At 42.7% G+C, this 19022-nt stretch overlaps 1 protein-coding gene across 1 annotated transcript in view; it reads left to right on the top strand.

The window, feature by feature from the left end:
• Nucleotides 1–12792, top strand: part of LOC307044460 (semaphorin-4G-like) — a 25172-nt gene extending 12380 nt beyond the window's left edge. The window contains 9 exon segments of the mRNA XM_079689710.1: nucleotides 594–850; nucleotides 1684–1859; nucleotides 2813–2957; nucleotides 3756–3978; nucleotides 4329–4444; nucleotides 4586–4740; nucleotides 6347–6405; nucleotides 7185–10441; nucleotides 11930–12792. Of these exon segments, the coding sequence (XP_079545836.1) occupies nucleotides 594–850; nucleotides 1684–1859; nucleotides 2813–2957; nucleotides 3756–3978; nucleotides 4329–4444; nucleotides 4586–4740; nucleotides 6347–6405; nucleotides 7185–8194 (2141 nt within the window). The 3' untranslated portion in view covers nucleotides 8195–10441; nucleotides 11930–12792.
• The last annotated feature ends 6230 nt before the right edge of the window (nucleotides 12793–19022 follow it).

Below are 19022 nucleotides of genomic sequence, written 5' to 3'. Positions count from 1 at the left end.
TGATCTGTTTGGTATTTTGAAAAAAAAACTTCACAGACATGTTTTATATAGGTATGGCCCTGCAATATATTATTCAAATATGGCATGATAGGTCCACTTTAAAATACATGTTTTCCATTCGCTTACTTCTTACCCGTTGCTTCACACATTTTTAAAGCATTACAACTTACACTCACAATTTTGTTTAAGTCCAAATTGTATTTAATGACTTATGTTATCTCTTGACTGATCCTCTAATACCACCAGTTAGACATACTGTATGTGGTGATAAGTACAGCCTCACAAAGCCCCAGCTGACTGCAGCCACTTATTTTTGATAAAATCTCCCTCCATACAGTACACTTACTTTAGGGATGAAATGATCAAACAAATGTGGTGTTTTGCAGATAACTGAAGCATCTAGCATCATCTCCTTTTATCGCTCTACCATCTGTTCAGTGGATTCAAAATGTCTTAGTACTTGGATTTAAAAGCATCTCCCCATCTTAGAAGTAGCCGACAGATTAGTTTAAGATCCTTATCGACATTTTTCTCACATTTGACTGTTTTGGTGAAACAACTCAGGTAGTATATAACATAAATAGTTTGTTCAGGGCAACTCCAATCCCCACTCTCAGGTCATACAAGCAGCATGCCAGCTGCTTTGTTAACGCATTCGTCAATAGGAAAGAAATATGTGTTTTCCTCCCATACAGAGGCCGACTTTGTGGGCTCTGCGCTGGTGAGGGAGAGCTTGAGCAGCAGCGCGGGGGATGATGATAAGATCTACTACTTCTTCACGGAGAAAAGCCAGGAGCAGACGACGACCTACAGCCACAGCAGGGTGGCCCGAGTGGCTCGCGTTTGTAAAGTGAGTGCCGATTTAAAAAGATGCAGGATATGATTTACAGCATGGGAGCAGAGCCTTGCATCAGAATAGCTTGAGTGAAGTCTCGGTTGATGATAGGAGCGGCTGCTATAATAGATGAGGGGCTGAATGGGGAATGCATTTGAAACAGGCAGAGTGTGTTGCTGGTGAATGTGTGCAGAGTCAGTGTGGCTCCGAGTGAGAGGGATGGATGACTGCAGGGGGAGAGACTGTTTAGCATCCTCTACTGCCTAAACCGTGAACGAAGTGAATGGCCTGTTGCTCAGGAAGGACTTAAGAATTGTAATGACTCGCTGTACAGTGTAATAACCTTGTTTTTCTCTCGCGTTAAAAGGAAGTAATCTTTCAATGAAGTAAGCTCTCTGCGAAAGCTTGGAAGCATATTTGCTTTTTTCCTCTTTATAGAAATGCCTTGGGGCGACATGTGCAGCATTTGCAATTTGCCACAAGCTGAATACAATTAGAAGTTCAAATCAAAGGGCAAGATGATGTCAGTTGCAAGATTTCCAAAAATGATTATGGCTTTGAGTCAACCTTCAGGTGTCAATCAAGGAATAAAACACACACATCAACAAACCTGTAGATCACAGTGGGGGAGTCTAAACTATGGGGAGCCATAATCCTGTTTGAAGTATCGGTATTGCTTTCCCATGCCATCTGTTGCTCTCTTTAGGAGGTTTACTTCCCCTTGTCTGTCACCTTGAGCCGAGTGTTCAGTTTGTTGTTCATTTACCCAGGCTTTACCTCACATAACCCTCTCTTCTCCTCTCCCTCCTCCCCCCCCTCCTTCTTTCTTTCCACTCTTCTTTCCTCAGGGGGACCGGGGAGGCCGTTTAACTCTCCAGAAACGGTGGACGTCCTTCCTCAAAGCCAGGCTGACTTGTTCCCTGCCCGAGTACGACTTCCACTTCAACATGCTGCGCAGCGTGTTTGTCATGCCTGGCCGCACGCCGCAGGACACGCTTTTCTACGGCATTTTTGGCCTGGAGTGGTGAGTGATTTCTCAATCTCCGGCTGGGAATGCAAATGTAAAAGAGTGAGATAAAAAGACGAAAGGCACTAATCAATACATCGAGAAAGTCGAAGGAAACGGGGAGGAACGAGATAAAAGAGAGGCAAGACTAAGCGAACCTTTTCAACCCAACAATATGAGAAAAAGAAGATGGATGGAGGAGTTTTACAGCAATTTGAGGAGAGAATATTTATTAGAAATGCAGGTTTAAAGAAATGAAAGACAGTTACATACAAACTGGTTTACTCCTCACTGAAGCTGATAAGAAAATACCAAAATAGAAAGTTGTACCTTTTTATGTAAACAACCTTGTTTAGCTAATGCCAGTGACAAAGTTATTTCCGGTGGCTTCTTCCCAATAAAAGCATTTCCATGGTCCCCAATGAAATGCTTTTAATGTGAAGCCATAGAAACAGAACATGTTGGCTGTTATGGTCAAGTTGGCCACTACAAAAAGTTAGTACTATACAGAGAGATAACCCCTGAATACATAAAATGCATGTATGATTGATTTCATAACAACGTGTAGATCATAACTGTAACAGCCCTTTCAGGAAACTAATTATCTTTCTTTCTCTATCAGCTTAGAAGTGAATGTTATTCCAAAACAAAATGTTTTGTGGTTTGTAAAGAATGAACACTACACCTCTCTGAAACCTTTTTGTAGTTCCCTCCTCCTTCCCTCCTACTCTTCACATAGATGTATGACTCCTAATAATCTCCGTACTATCTCTCGACAGTGCTCATCCCCTCCCCCGTGCTTTCCTCCCATTTTATCTGTCTCCATCTTTTAGGTGAGCCACTGCTCGACTGTACTTCTTCTGCCGTCCCTATGGCAACACTGGGTTTACTGCTGTTATTGTTCGTTGCCTGTGCTCTGGTCTTTTTCTCACTGTGTGTGTGTTTGTGTGTGTGTGTGTCGCTGTGTCTAGGAAAAACGTGAAGGCATCTGCGGTGTGTCGGTTTTCTCTGACTGAAGTCCAAGAGGCCTTTCAAGGACCTTACATGGAGAACCAGGACTCTGGCTCTAAGTGGAAGGAATACACTGGAAAGATCCCTGACCCTCGACCTGGATCGGTAAACACTCACACACACAGAGGCTCCACTGCTGCCCCCTCAGCCTCTTAAACACTACATAAAGCACAGAAGAACTGTCTCATTAGTCTGTGGCCTTGGAGGATACTCACCAGAAAACTGTAACAGAGAGCAGATGAAAGTAAAGATGCATGAGTAAAGATGGAGGGAAAGTGATAGCGAGGATCCTCGAGGATGAAGCTCGACACACCACCAGCTTATGTCACTGAAACCCATTTCCATGGCGATTAACTCCAGCCCGTAGCTTTGGCGACAATGGCTTATTGCGGCAGTCTGGGTCGCAGCCTCGTTCAGCAGGAGCAGACATTATCCACTGTCGTGTCACTGCAACACTTTGTAGGACTTCATTTTAACGTTGCTATTAAAAGGAAAAGGAGAGACGGTCAAGAGCTTTAAGTCGGGAGCGTGAAAGCCTCTTAGAGGAGCTGGCTGCAGAGAAGCCGTTCCCTTAGTCAGGTGCTGAGAGAGCTGAGTCGCCCGCATGTCAGCTCAAAGCAGCTGCTTGACTTACACAGTCTCATTGTTGGCCAGCTAAAAAGCGGCGTTTTCCCCCAGACACTATTTTCAACAGGAATGCATTTTCCCCTTGATCCTTTAATGTTCCCTGCAGACCATCTCGCTGAGACTCATCACATCCTCCCTGCCTTCCACCATCCATCTCTATTTACAGAGAACTTTATTACAAATGAGATCAAATGTCTCTCTTCTCCCTGCAGCCCACGTTGTTACTTGTCCATCACCCTTCTTCTCATCGCTCTGTTTGACATATTTTCCCTGCAGTGTATAACTGATTCTCTGAGGGCCAGGGACATAAACGTCTCCACCTCCCTGCCTGATGATGTGCTGAACTTCGTCAGGAGGCATCCTCTGATGTCCCAGCAGGTCCAGCCTTCAGACAGACGGCCTCTTTTGTTCCGGCGGACCACAGACTACACACACATGGCCGTACACATGATCCAAGGCGTAGATGAAAACACATACCATGTATTGTACATGGGCACAGGTGTGTGGGAGTTACTGTGGGGTATTCATGTCTGTTATCTGTAGTAGTAACAATCTAAAACTCAAAGAGAATTGATTCCACTCCAGTTTGTAAGGCTGCATTTTTAATCACACTCATGGATGTTATAACCATCATTAGGAACCAACTACCCATCTTTCAAGTTTTAAAGGTTTGCACGTTCATTTATTTAGCATACTGAAATGAATACAAATCAATTGTGACCTTAAAGGAAGTAATATATTATGATGTATTAGACTTATTGACAGACATTCCTATAACATTCAGCTTATATTACAGGCTACTGAGTGTTTGTCCTTAAATGATTCTCCTCTTTTGTACGCGTCTCTCAGATGAAGGCTGGTTACATAAAGCTGTAGAAATCGAGGGTCAGCTTCACATTATAGAGGAGCTTCAAATATTTGAAGAACCTCAACCTGTGAACAACTTGCTGCTGTCTGAAAAACAGGTAGTGGGTTTAACCATTACACACACACACACACACACACACACACACACCCACACACACACACACACACACACACACACACACACACACACAAAGGAGGATCTTGGCCCTTCAGTTTTTAAATCCTCTCTCCTCCCACAGATGAGTGTTTACGTGGGCTCTCCAACCGGCGTGGTGCAGCTTCCTCTCTCTAACTGTCAAAGATACACCTCCTGCTACGACTGCGTGTTTGCCAGGGACCCTCACTGTGCCTGGAGCGGAGCCCAGTGTGTGGACGTAATGGCACAAACAAACAGGTGGGTCCTGCTGGTGGGTATTTGTGTGTGTTTGTGTGTGAGATCAGGTGACAGAAGTTACCCTTCAGTGTGTTTTTGATTTGACAAACGCCAAGTATTACAGCGCCCTGTCACAGTGTCAGCTCTCGATCTGTTGCATAATCACAACGCTGGATGTTTGCTGTGATAGTCAACAGAGCATGTGTACTTAAAGCAGTGGTCACCAACCTTTTTAAGCCCAAGATCACCGACCTCGGCCTAGGTGAAAGGCGAGATCTACCTATTGCAGAATTGAGTGAAAAAGACGGCCCAGACAATGCTTCCAATTTGAGGCCTTTTATATACAGTAGGCTAATTGCATCTGAATTACTGTTACAATGAAGGCTCCATAATCAGCTCACGGCATATAGGCAGGGGCAAAGTGCTATTGGGGGGCGGACCTCACCTCCTCTAGGGGGATCCTCACCTCCTCTAGGGGGGTCTGGTGGGATGTTCCCCCGGGAAGATTTTTTTTTAAATATTGAAGTTGAAAGCATCAATCTGGTGCACTTTGAGAGCAACATGAAGAGATCTATGGATACCTCTCTCAGCACCCATATGAAACAGAACTGTAAACAGATTTTATTTTTCTTTATGGATATTTTACAAATCACTCCCCTTTAAACTGTATTCTTGTTTTACTGCCATATACTAGGCTATTTCATACCTGTTTTTCATTTATTCTCTTATTGTTTGTATAACTATAATGATCATATGAAGGTGTGCCGCGGAAATAATCTTTGTGACAAAACCGTTCTAAACATTCAGAGTCCTTTAGCTCACCTGAACCCCTCAGTCTGACAGGAGAGGACTCTCCTCCAGCTTGTTGTGGAAACAGCTCCTTATGTCCGTTAGTGCAGCTAGCTAACCAGATGCTAACATCACGGTCCCCGCTAGCACCGGTCCCTCTCTCTCCCTCTCTCCCTCTCTCCCTCTCTCCCTCTCTCCCACTCTCCCTCTCTCCCTCTCTCTCCCTCTCTCTCTCCCACACTAAATGCGCTATTGCCACACACACACAGAGCCGAGCTTGAATGACACAAGCACACGTGTATTTCCATGCCACTCTGATTGATCTGGTGTCTTGCCTCTGTTGCGTTCACTGAACACGGGAAATTGCAGTCCTGCCGTTGTCTCTTGTGTCATGATGAGGTTCACGTAAAGCACGGTTAATGTATTATATTATTGAGGTGTCTCAAATATACGTTAATCAAGTGGCACCTGCTAACGGGGTGGTGGATGATAGGTTTACATCTAAAAACGTATTTTTCGAACATTATTATTTTAATTACATTTTTCTTTCTTTTGTTACTTTTTTTTTTAACGGTCCGCGATCTACCCGCACCACACTCGCGATCGACCGGTTGGCGACCACTGACTTAAAGGGTACTGATAAAACCAGGACAGATTTGATTACTCAGTAAAACACTGTTATTGAGGCAATACGTTATACGAGACAGATATAACATAAAGTTGAAGTAGGAGGAAAAAGAGATCTCAGTATATGTAACAACAATGTTTGTTATGTTACTGCCAGTATGTGTTTATCCTTTGCACTATACACTTCTATTATGTTTTCTCCCCCTCACAGATCCACTTTAATCCAGGATATCCAGCAGGGCAGCCGAGGTTGTGAAAACACACAAGACGGTATGTAGAAATCTCATCTGCAGTTATGCTTTTAAAATAAAGTTTGCTTTTAACGCAGTGAATGATGAAAAGGAGATTAAAAATAGAGAAGGTTAGGAGGGGCTCAAAAGACGTTTGGCTGTCATCAGATGGCATGAAGGCTTTGAAAGTTGATTATGCAGACTGCGTTGGCAAAATCCTCCTTTCTCTTTTCTAATCACATTTATGCCATCTCTGGAGAAAAATCTGTTTGATATTCAAGTCAGGAAAATGCCTTCTCTCGCTTTACAATTTCAATCCGATAGAAATGTAGCTTTCTCTGCTTTCTCATTGTTCGCTCTCTGTACAAAGTTACACAGTGGCCCAAATGAGAAATGAAAGATATGGAATTGAAGTTTATGCCTCAATAACTTCAGACAGCATAGTAGGTGTTTAGTAATCGACATATAGGAATCAGATGATAAAAAGGCTAAAAGGCACACTCTATAAATTGATGATGGTTAATTACTATTAAACGGATAAGTATGAATATTCTGTGAGTGTCTTTAAAAATCTCTCTCCATCGCTATCACTGGAGAAAAGCGATAAATAAAGCCTGATTGAAAAAAATACAAGAGTTATCACCTTAGAAAGAACCATCTTACACAATGTGTGAATAATCTGAAATGATTTCACAGTTTCTTTTAGAGAATATAAGTTAAAAGGACTCCAGGTTATTTAGCGCCACAATAATAGCTTTAAGCATATGTTGATGGTTATGTCGATATGATGTGACTCACTCTCGAGCATGTGTGTTGCAGACATTGTGGTGCGCGGCCGCTCTGTGCGTGTGGGCGATGACGTGCTGCTGCAGTGTGAGCTCAGCTCCAACCTGGCGACACCGCTCTGGACTCTGGACGGCAGCGAGCTGCAGGGCTACGGCCTCCACTCTGGATTCAGAACCGGCACCGACGGCCTGCTGATCATCGAGGCCCGGCGGCACCAGAGCGGCTTGTACACCTGCTACGCCGTCGAGAACAGAATCAAGGTCGCTCTGGTTGCCTACAATGTCACCATCCGCCTGGATCTTCCCCCTCCTCCACCTGTTGCACCAACTCAAGACACTTACAGTTTCTTTGCCACTCTGCCCGGACCCACTGAGCATCCCTTCACTGAGAGACCCCTCCCACCCAACCCGGCCCCTCTCCTCCCCCACTCAGATCTGCTCTCCCCTCGCAATATGGAGGCCATGTATCTATCCCTCATCACCATCCTCGGGGGCCTGTGTGTGGTCCTCACCGTGGTCCTTGTCTATGTTGGCTTCTGCCTGCGTGTGGGCAACCAAGGGAAGTACTCTCTACGAGCCGCAGCTTCTGCCTACCCCAACAATAAGAAGCAACACAGGAACAGGAAACAGCACAGAAACTCTGCCCACATGGAGCTGAAGACCATCTCAAGCCACTGTAACGGCAACGGCATTTGTAATGGCAGTTCAAAGCAGCACAACGGTGACATCCAGGACGGTGGCTTCCTGCAGATCGTCCCCGGTGAGGCCCATTTAACACCCAATAAGGAGCCTCCTCCCCCGGCCCCGCCTCTCCCACCCACCCCACAACATCCCTCTCCAGAGTGTATGTTCCCCAACGGGCTGTCGGCCACGCTGCCCAGCGTCCTGAGGAGGATGAATGGAAACAGCTACGTGCTGCTGAGGCAGAGCGAGTCTGAAGACACTTCCCCGCACGGCTACTCCTTTGCCGAGGAGCTCAACAAGATGTTAGAGAAGAGGAAACACACTCAGCTGATGCCCAGGCCGGACGAGAGCTCTGTGTAGAGAGCAGCTCCCCCTGTGGTGGGCAGACTGCTGAGCTCTTACCTGGTGCTGAAGTGCCTGTCATATGACTCATTATTGTAGAGGACTAACGCAATGCGAGAGTCATAACTAAATTCTTTAATTTGGATTTTCTTTTGTCCAAAAAGAGACATTTATTCTTTTTGAGCCGCTTGTCAACCTCAAAGGTCCCATGACATGGCCATTTCCACTGATCATAATTCCATTGTTGAGGTGTGCTAGAATAGATTTATATTGCGCAATTTTCCAAACTCACATCGGTTTCTCATACAGCATATCTGTATAGTATGTGTATTCACTGAATGTCACTCTCTGTCCTAAACGCCTTGTTGGAGCTCCTGCCCCCCCCCTCCCTGTGAGCCCAGTGTGCTCTGATTGGTCAGCTCGCCCACTTGCTCGCTGCTGCGAGGAGCTGACAGTGTGAGCTGGCTTACTGGTGTGGTTTCCTGCTTGCTGTGAGACATCGCAAATGGATGCGAGAATGGGGGGGGTGCTGAGGGGGCTGCAGCAGCCCCATCTGCGAGGCTCCACTAGCACCCGCATCCCCCCCCCCGCTCCCCCAAACGCGGTGCACCTACAGTGTAAGCGCGCCACAGTTTCGCTGCGTGAGAGGCTCCACTAGCACCCCCCCCCAGCGCCTCACATTTCCACCGCTAAAAGAGTGTGTGTGTGTGAGGAGCTCAACGGATTAGTCCATTTGGACCAATGGGTCCATTTGGGTATGGGCACGTCTCCATACCCAGGAAGAAAACAATGGAAAAAGAGAAATTTCCAACGAGGCGTTCTGGGGCAGCAGAGACAGGTATTTTCTGTGTTAGAGTCTTACTCGCTACAGGGTGTACTTTGAGGGTTTTTGACTCTGCAGACCGTTTACATGCATAAAAACCTTCATAACAGACAAGGGGACGGGTAATAACCAGAAAAGCAAGACATGGGACCTTTAATTCCCAAATGTCCCAATGCATAACAAGTAAGAATGAAGAAGAACATTGAAGGACTGAGCATAAGAAAAAAGTGTAATCTACCTCGCCTCAATACTGCCCATGTGGACTTTTGCAGTTAGTAATCTGATCCATAAAGCACAAAGACGCACACAGACTCCACAAGGAGCCCCATGGGAACATAAATACATGTGAAGACTTCTGCTGGTGGCCATATTTGGCTCGTTTCAAACTGGAGGGCAGCTAGCCAAAGTTTGTTTGCACTGACAAGTGCACAGATGGCTATGCATCTTTAAAACATGACATTCACACGTTCTAAATATTGAGGGAGATGGATGTGTTGAGCAAGGGAATATGGTTTGCAATTGTTTCACTTTAATACTGACGTAACTACTTGCAATAACCATCACCAAATAATCTACAGTAACTCATAACACTTTACACCAGCCATTATTAAGAAATGGTGAACTAATCATTATTTAATATGACTATTAACCATCATTTGGAACTAAGCATTAACCAAAGTGATTGAATCATTATTGAAATAATCATACTTATTTAATTGTAAATATGTAAACAATATTCTTCATTATAACAGTCAATTATCGATGGTTAAATTCATTTTTTGCCATTATGAACAATTTGTGGTAATGACCTGACCTCATATGCAGGTAACCCTGTTTCTTTTTCGAATATTTGCAAACCAAAATTAGTATAACTGTAATTTACAGTTGCAGCCGGGGCTCACAATCCATCATACATGGTTATAAATGGTGAAGCCTCTTTGTAATGTTTCTACTCATGTGGCCATGGCCATTAAACATAAATGTACATAAACAAATTGGTCCATATTATATATACAATACAATGCTTTTTAAGAAAGAACAAGGAAATCATCCTATTAAACCTTTTGGTAACTTAAGAAATATTAAGTAGTGATTATTTCACCAAGGGGTCGTAGACATCCTAAAGAACCATGACAGTATTATTATTTGTAATGCACTTTAAATATCAGTTGTAAAGCGCTTTGACAAAGGTATGCACGCTATTACGGAGTCTGCAACATGTCAAGAACCAGCCGGACGGAGGAGTCCTCTGATTGGCTGTTTGTCTTCATGAAGAGCTGCAGCAGTGAAGGCCAGCGCTCTGTGAGTCGGATCCCGTCTGACTCGAGTGGATTAGAAGGAAAACCCTGACTGTGACTCAGCTGGGACTCAATCCACCCCGATGGGACTAACACGCAGAACGACAGACTGAGGGACCCAGCGTCAGCCAAGAAGCATCAAAGGTAAACTGTTTTCATATCTCACCAACACATCTCCTACACTGGCACTTTGCCAAACAAGCACTTAAAGAAATACATCATGGAGTGAGAGTGTGTGGACACTGCTCCGGTGTTTTAATGACTCGTAACATACAGAACATAATGTTATCTCTCAGTTTACTGGACCAAGAAACATCTGTAAAACATCTGTTAGCTAACAGCTTGTTGACTGCTTGGTTGTTTATACTTTGTGAAAAAGTTTAGGTTCAAAGATGTCCAAATAAAAACAGCCTGATTCACAGTTATATCAAACAGCATATTTACATTATGAGAGGAAACCAACCATGGAAGACTTTAAGAAGGAACCTCAAAGGTAGAGCTGCAGCAGTTACTCAATCAACAAGATAGTAATTGCAAACAATGTTGATGGTTGCTTCATCATTTAGGTACATTTTTTATGAGAAAGTGGGAGTAAATGCTCTTTGTCAAATATAGAGATTTGTTTTTATCATATTAACCTCGTTTTCTGGGATTTTTGAAAGGAAAAAATGTGATATCTTAAGACATCATCTTGGACATTGATCATTTTTAACAGTTTACAAACATTATATAGACCCCTTGAATAATCAGCTATGCAATTCATGGTTAGTTGCAGCCTAAATCCAAGAAATCAAGGATTTGAACTTCATCCTTGAACCTCTCAGACTCTCATTTTCATTCCAGACATTTCTTTTGCAGCTCTTTCTTGACAAATTGAAGATGATATATTAATCTTCTACTTGTATCAGTATCATTTAGTACCACACTGTTTTATATTCCTCATCAGTTTCCTCTTGCTGCATCCCGCTGTTTTGCTCGTGTCAGAGGGCAGAATTAATGAAACACCCGTCCGACCTTATTGCTGAATGAGAGAGAGACAGAATGAGTTAGAGATCAGTGTGAAACACGCTCAGCTCCCAGTTATCATCTCAGCCCTCAGGGTCACACTGCTTCTGTATTTTGTTACTGTATGTGAAAAAAAGACGTGCAAAAGAATATCGATTACATATAGACACAGAAGGATTCATACACAACCATCGATGATCCTGAGTCTCACTTGCATTACCCCAAGTCTGATTGAATCTAGCAGCCCTGTTATATCAGTGTGAGGCGTTGTACGTGCTGTTCAATATGCCAAGCCTTCCAGTCAGCAGCTCTGATCAAAGACATGAAAGAAGAAGGGTGAATCTGCACACTTTAAAGCTTTCATTAAAGCCCTTTGACCTCATTTTTAGAGACAAAATGAACACAACAGCCGTGGTGTCATCATGTGTAAAAGTGTTCATTGCCTTCTCCTGCAAGAACGCTTAAAATCCATGTTGCATATATCTAAATACTTTGAGCTATGTTTTAAATGCCCGGGCCACATACATATCCTGCTGTAATTAGTTTTTAAAATACCTTTTTAAAATAGACACATTTCTGACACTTACTGTATATGTTTTCCATATTTCTCCTTCTCTGTGTGCACAGGTCAGTTTGAGGTTCTCTTAATTTCATTCCCGGGACCCCTCCACCAGCGTCAGATGACCCGCTGCAACAACGTCCTTTGAAATGAGCAGCAGAATGAAATGGAGCATCATTAGTGACTGCAAGAGAGGAGAATAGCTGGATAAGGGCTACAGCACGACTCTCTCTGCACCTACATCTCTTCTTCCCACAACTGGAATAAATATGGTCGGTTGCAGTGTGTTACCGGTGACAGGGGCTCTTTGAGTGCCGAGAGCATCCTCGCCTGTCTGATACAAATACCAAACTCGTCGTATAATGACCTTTTTTCTCACACTTGCTGCATGAATTATGTTTTAACACTGCTGATTTTTCATGAAACAACAAAGGCTCAACGATTTAATGAAAAGTGCCAAGGCCTTTTTCTATTGCAGAATCTGAAAATATTCATATTAAAAAAGAAGCGTATTTATTTTGTTATTTTGTACATTGTGTTTTGGAAGTTATTGTCAATGTTTCTGTTTATTTGGCACATGTGAGACACCCTCCTGACAAATGGGAGGATCACAAGTTTCCTGTGTTGCACAAAATGTGATAAATAGAAGCACGGTAGCCAAATGCATGCAGAGGTTGCACCAGCACCACAGAATTAAATATTTATAAACGACCTACTAATAGGAGGAAGATACAGTACATCAATACACTTATTCACACTAACCTACTCAAGATTTTATGTCACTGTAATCGCCACTTTTAATATCTCTATTTGCATGATACCCCATAATTGTGTACACGGTCATTATTTTACCATCACAAAGAAAAACAGGGCAGGATTCCTTCGCATTTCAGTCATAATGAGTTCAAATAAAACTTTGTACTTCAAACCATTCCTTTTCTCATTATTTTGTGTGCATATTTACAGTTTGCCTCACTGCATTTCAGAAAGATAGTTAGATAACACTGTTGTTTTGTAACTGAGAGGAAGAGAAATGTGGGTAAATATAATCTCCTGCAGCACACCCTGGGGCGGCAAAACAGAAAGGCACAGAGCGTTCTGGAGATGATGGTTCAGAACCACCTGGAAAACAGTGTTGATGACAAACCCAAACACACAGGAGGCCTGCATGTCATAAGCCCTGTGAAGGCATTACGAGAGAATATATTTAACCCGCAGCGTTTATAAAACTGCCGCCGTCCCCTTTTTTAATCTGAGCCTTCTGAACTGATCTTTCAGAAATGCCAGTCAATATATAACACAGATTTTCCCATCACCCATGTGACCTTTTCTCATGTTCCTGGGTGTGAGGCCAACAGACAGCTTTCAGACAATAACTCAGCTGTTGTAATATATTAACGGCAGCACGCCAACACACCCATAAATAGGGACAGCCTTGTCATGCACACGCAGTCAAACGCAGCCAAAGGGCAATTTGTAAAATAGCCAGGTGCCTGCAGTGCGTACAGCTTGACTTGCGATTAACAAACTGTCATGGTGTGCGCGATATTTACGTAATGCTGCCTTAGTTTTAATCAGGGTCATCATCAGGATCTCTTTTTGCCTCTCAAGTGGCAGAATAGAATAAATTCATTTATTGTTATTAAAATGTGAGGATTCATTAAATACTGGTGATTAGATGAGTTGGGTGCCACGAAGCATAACATTCTAATTTTGCATGAGAACTGAAGTGATGAAAATTGTGAGTGTCTAAATGTACAAAACAGGTACTGATGAAGAAGTGTATTTTCTGAGAAGACCCCAGAAGCAGAATCTGACTGCACTACATCAACATCTACTTAATTAAAATATCATTTTGTAATATATATTTATGTTTATGGCCCCAGAGGTCTCTCACCCTATGTACTAAGTGTTTACCCAAGCGGCCCGAAAAATGATCTATCCTGTTTTTTTAATATGGCAATCATTATGACTTTTCTTCTTGCATCATCAGAACTTGTGATATCCACATCCTCTGTAGTTTCCTGTAGTGGACATCACCAAATATTAGCATGCGTTCCCTCCAAACCTTGACTTCATCCACAATGAATCACTTAAGCATTGTCATTGATAGCCTGTCAGCATGGTGGCAGTCTCAATCTTAGTCTAGTTCTCTACTGAATTACTGAATAAGTGTACCTCTTGAGGCTGAAATGTATTTAAATGAAACAATGAAAACAAATTGCTCTTTGGTTCAAGTGGTTAAAATTTGACGACAACTTGTGATAAGTGTTTAAAGAAATGTTGCTCTGTCTAATGGAACAAATTGTAAAGATTGTATACATCTTGGTGGAGAAGAGGTTTAACAGAATTTGTTTCCTGAATTAATGTTTCTCTTCTCAGGCAGAGATACAGACCTGCTTTGAACGAGCATTACATTTAAGCCACTTCTGATAATAGCTTGGTTAGGATAAGGTGAGAAAAGTATAGAAAAACTGTAAAAACAGACATTGACAGAATTGCTGAACATTATACATTTAGATTCTGAACACAATAACTTTGATCATTTATCATTTATCAATTTATGACTGTTTCCATGGTTATCGTTGGGCTTTTTCATTGTTCAGACACACTGATAGAGATGTATCTGCCTGGGCTTTTTTGTAAAACTCTCCATCTCACACAAACAACCTGTCAGATAACCTAATCTAAGATTAAAACATCTATTCCTGGAGTAAATGTACACCTCAGAGGAAAACTATTTCAACAAATCCTTTTTTCCTATTCGTGAATCCAAGCTTTAGAAACATGTCATCCCGGGAGAGACGGATGAAAGGGCTGTCTGTTACAAAGGAGAGTGAAAAATAAGATCTTAGCTTTTAGACAATCAATCGTGTATCAAGGTAACCTTCACTGATCTAAAGTTGAAGGAGTAGCGAGTAGTAGTCATCATATTGTTGAGGATGCTTTTCCCCACTCCTCTTGTTCTTCTCTTTTGGTCACGTTGTCACTTTTCTCTGCAATTTTTTTGCCTCATTGAACTGTGCTTCTAAATTATCACTACGACGTAAGCAGTTCTGCTTTTGTGTTTCTTGTGTTAACAATAACAATGGAAAGACGCACCCATACAAGCATGTGTCCAAATATATAATAAACCACAGATGCTAGAGGCAAATTTTATATGGAAAAGCAAAGTCAGTGTGACTCATTAAGATTGGCGAAGGACAAACAGCTTTAACATTACTATTGCGCAAATCTTCTGAATACACTCACGGCTTTGTGATGGGACTAAATAACAAATGAAGAGCTGAATTGATCGCTTGATTTCAAACGTTTATTTTTTTATGTTTTCTTTCCCTCCATCTACCTCTACCCATCAAAAAACACTGTATTTGTTGCCTGAATCTTTATTTCACATATTGGGGACGACCTCACAGGCATTAGAGTAGAGTTTGACAGCCAGGAGGATTTAAGAGGATCTGGAGCCTCAGTAAAGGAAAGTCAAACTAATACTGCTCGGACAAGCATGACACTGTCTTTTAGTCAGTACACTGTGGTCTCACATCCAAAAATGTTTACACTAGTAAGAGAAAAGAAATGTAGGGTCCATTTATTCTGTAGATATTATAAAAACACTGATGGTGTAGCCTCCTTTTATTTCTGTGTGCAGCCATTCTACTTCTACACAGGCTTGTATATAGTTACTTGCTGTTTTGTACTTCTAAATGGATGTCACCATTATGGAAAGACTATTGAACTGACAAAAGGAAGTGTGTCACTCTGCTCCTTTTCTTCCCCAAAACAAACAAATACTGTTGCTGGTGCACGCAAACATGCAGCTCCTCTGCCTCCTCCCAGACCGGTTTGACGCAAGAGAAGCCACGCGCCTCTGCTGTCACACACACACGCGCGTGCCCACACACACGCGCGTGCCCACACACACGCGCGTGCCCACACACACACACACACACACACACACACACACACACACACACACACACACACACACACTCCCATATCAATCAGCCCTTTATCTGCTTCCTCAACTCGGCCCGACCGGCTTGCTGTCTCTGTCACACTGCTTCAAACAACAGATGCCTGTCAAACTCAGACAGTCTGTCATCAGCAGATATACCAGATAAACCTGCAGAGAACTTTTAAGTATTGTCCTGAAACCCCCCATGTCAAACCGGATTAATTATGGGAGATACATTAGCACTAGCAAATAAAATGTAATGGTTATACTGTGATGTAAGCTTAGCTCAATAAACGAATTCAGGCTTTTGTTGTAGTTGCCTCAACAAAAACCTATTTTTTGTTATTCCTTCTGACAGCAGAAAACTAAATCAATACAAAGGCAGCCTTTTCAAAAACAAGAGGATCCAATAAAAAAAAATGCCCTGTGTTTTTCTGATCAAGCTAAAGGAGTAGAAGAAGTGACAGGATGAGGAAATTAGATGTAGCCAGTGCCACTGGTGACACGTCACACATTCTCTAACACACACACATTGTTTGTGTCTCAGGTTTTTCTGATATGACACCTCACTCTAGATAGATGTTTTGATTGCAGCTTGCTCTAGTTTCATTTGAAACCTTGTGAGCAAAAACACAGAAACTGGCCCTGACATGTGATTTTTTGTTCCTCACTTTTGCATTATAAAACAAACTAACAGATTTAGACAAACAGACTGCTGCTCAGGTGTTGTTTACCTAGAAGGATGTGTAAAGCAACTGGGAACACACGTACCCTAGAGAGAGGCAGAGACAAAATGTCTTATCTTTGACCTTTGGACTTTTGAAATATTGACAGTGTGTAAACATCTTCCAGCTCTGCACACGCATCCCACTTAGCTTTGATGTTTGAAAGCGGTCGAACAGAAGAGAGCGTTTGTTTAAAACTAAGACTGCGTGTTATGATTGCATGTGCATCATGTGTGTTTTAGTAATTACTGTGTTCTCCTGTGTGTGTGTGTGTGTGTGTGTGTGTGTGTGTGTGTGTGTGTGTGTGTGTGTGTGTGTGCGTGCGTGCGTGCGTGCGTGCGTGTGTGTTGCCCAGGGCCATGGACTTGCTTCCCTATTGGACTATGATCTCACACACTGACTTCATAATCACACATATGGCGCCACCTAGGGATTCTCTCTTTTTAATAATTTCTAATGTATTTCTGTTTTCTACCACTGGAGGTCATAGACAGTCTACTAATGAAAAATCATTTTAGTATAGCGTCTCAAACCACCAGCACATGTACACAAGTTGAAGTATAACTCCAAAAATACAAATGTTCTGCCTCTATTTAGTCATATCTTCCCCATTGGATGGACACCCACCACATACTGAAATCAAGCAGCTGTGGAGATAATCTGAAGGAGACAGAACAATCCGACCTGTAAGCAATCTAATCGTCTTTCATATAGTATAGTCAGTGCATTGTTTCACAGAGGCCAGTTCAATCAATCAATCAATGTTTATTTATATAGCCCAATATCACAAATGTTTCATTTGTCTCAGTGGACTTCACAGTTTGTACAGAATATCAGTATGACAATACGACACTCTCTGTCCTTAGACCCTCACATCGTACAAGGAAAAACTTCCAGAGAAAACCCACAGTTTAAAGGGAAAATGGGAGAAACCTCAGGGAGAGCAACAGATGAGGGATCCCTCTACCAGGACGGACAGACGTGCAATATATGCCGTGTGTAAATTGAAAAGATAATACATTTGTAACATAGGTAGTCCAAATGTTTGGAAATAATAATAATAATAATAATAATAATAGGAAGATGAATCCACAAGGATATCCATCCAGGACTTATGATCCAGGACCACAGCCACGACTCAAGATCCAGGACTTGCGATCCATGACACAGGACCGCAGGATCATCCATGACTCCGGATTCCGGCGTATATAGACCAGAGTCCTGCACGGGTCTGATTTTCAAGACCCGCTCCCGCCCCGCACCCGCGACGTGCAATACCGAACCCGCCCCGCTACCCGCACATATTACCAATTAGTTCCGCAACCCGACCCGACCCGTCGGCATAGGATCCCGACCCGACCCGAACCCGCATATATATATGAGCAGTGAAAACGTGCAATTATTAACACACGCAGTTGCATATTTGTCTCAAAAAGCGTGGGATGTTGGTTATTTTCTCCATGAGGACACGTTGGATTTCGCTCTTGAGGAAGTGTTGGAAAATGCTGTATTCTCCGCTGGAGAGCTTCACCTCAGCCATTCAGAATGTACAGCGCTCAGAAGCAGATTGATGCGCTGCAGAGGTTATGATTATACACGGTCCCTCGGAGGAGAGGTCTGAGGATTTAAACATTAAACTAAATTATTATTATTTTAATATATTTATTATGCAACACCCGCGACCCGACCCGCATCATCTTTGTTTTACCCGGAACCGAACCCGGAAAAAAGTGTTTGAAAAAATACCGCCCGTGAATCACCTTTTTTGCGTGTCACCCGCGGGTACCCGACCCGATGCAGGACTCTGATATAGACACCAAAAACAAAGACATTTGGGGAAGCTGGGTTAACCGGAACATGAGAATACAGAGGTATAGACAGAGAGAAGGAAGAAGTAAGATGTCCCCCGACAAACCAAGCCTATATCAGCAAAACTAGGGGCTGAATCTAATCAACCCTAACTATAAGCTTTATCAAAAAGGAAGGTCTTAAGCGCACTCTTAAAAACGGATAGGGTGTCTGCCGTCCGAACACAAACTGGAAGCTGATTCCACAAAAGTGGAGCTTGATAAGAAAAGGCTCTCCCATTGTACTTTTAGAGACTCTAGGAACAACCAACAACCCTGCATTCTTGGAACGCAATGCCCTAGTAGGACAGTAGGGTATAATGAGTTCTTTAAGGTAAGATGGCGCCTGCCCATTAAGGGCTTTGTAGTCGAGAAGAAGAATTTTAAATTCTATCCTCCTAGGGAGCCAGTGTAAGGCAGCCAGAACAGGAGTAATGTGGTCCCTTTTCCTAACTCTGGTTAGTACACGAACTGCAGCATTTTGAATCAGCTGAAGCGACTTGACTGACTTCTTGGTACACCCTGATAATAAGGAGTTACAATAATCCAGCCTTGAAGTAACGAATTCATGGCCTAGTTTCTATGCATCGTTTTGAGGAAAGATATGCCTGATTTTTGCAATGTTACTGAGACG

The sequence above is a fragment of the Notothenia rossii genome (genome assembly GCF_949606895.1).
Source record: "Notothenia rossii genome assembly, chromosome: 6".
Lineage (NCBI taxonomy): Eukaryota > Metazoa > Chordata > Actinopteri > Perciformes > Nototheniidae > Notothenia > Notothenia rossii.
Note: the sequence above shows the minus strand (reverse complement) of the source record. Positions and strands in the feature narration are given on the sequence as shown.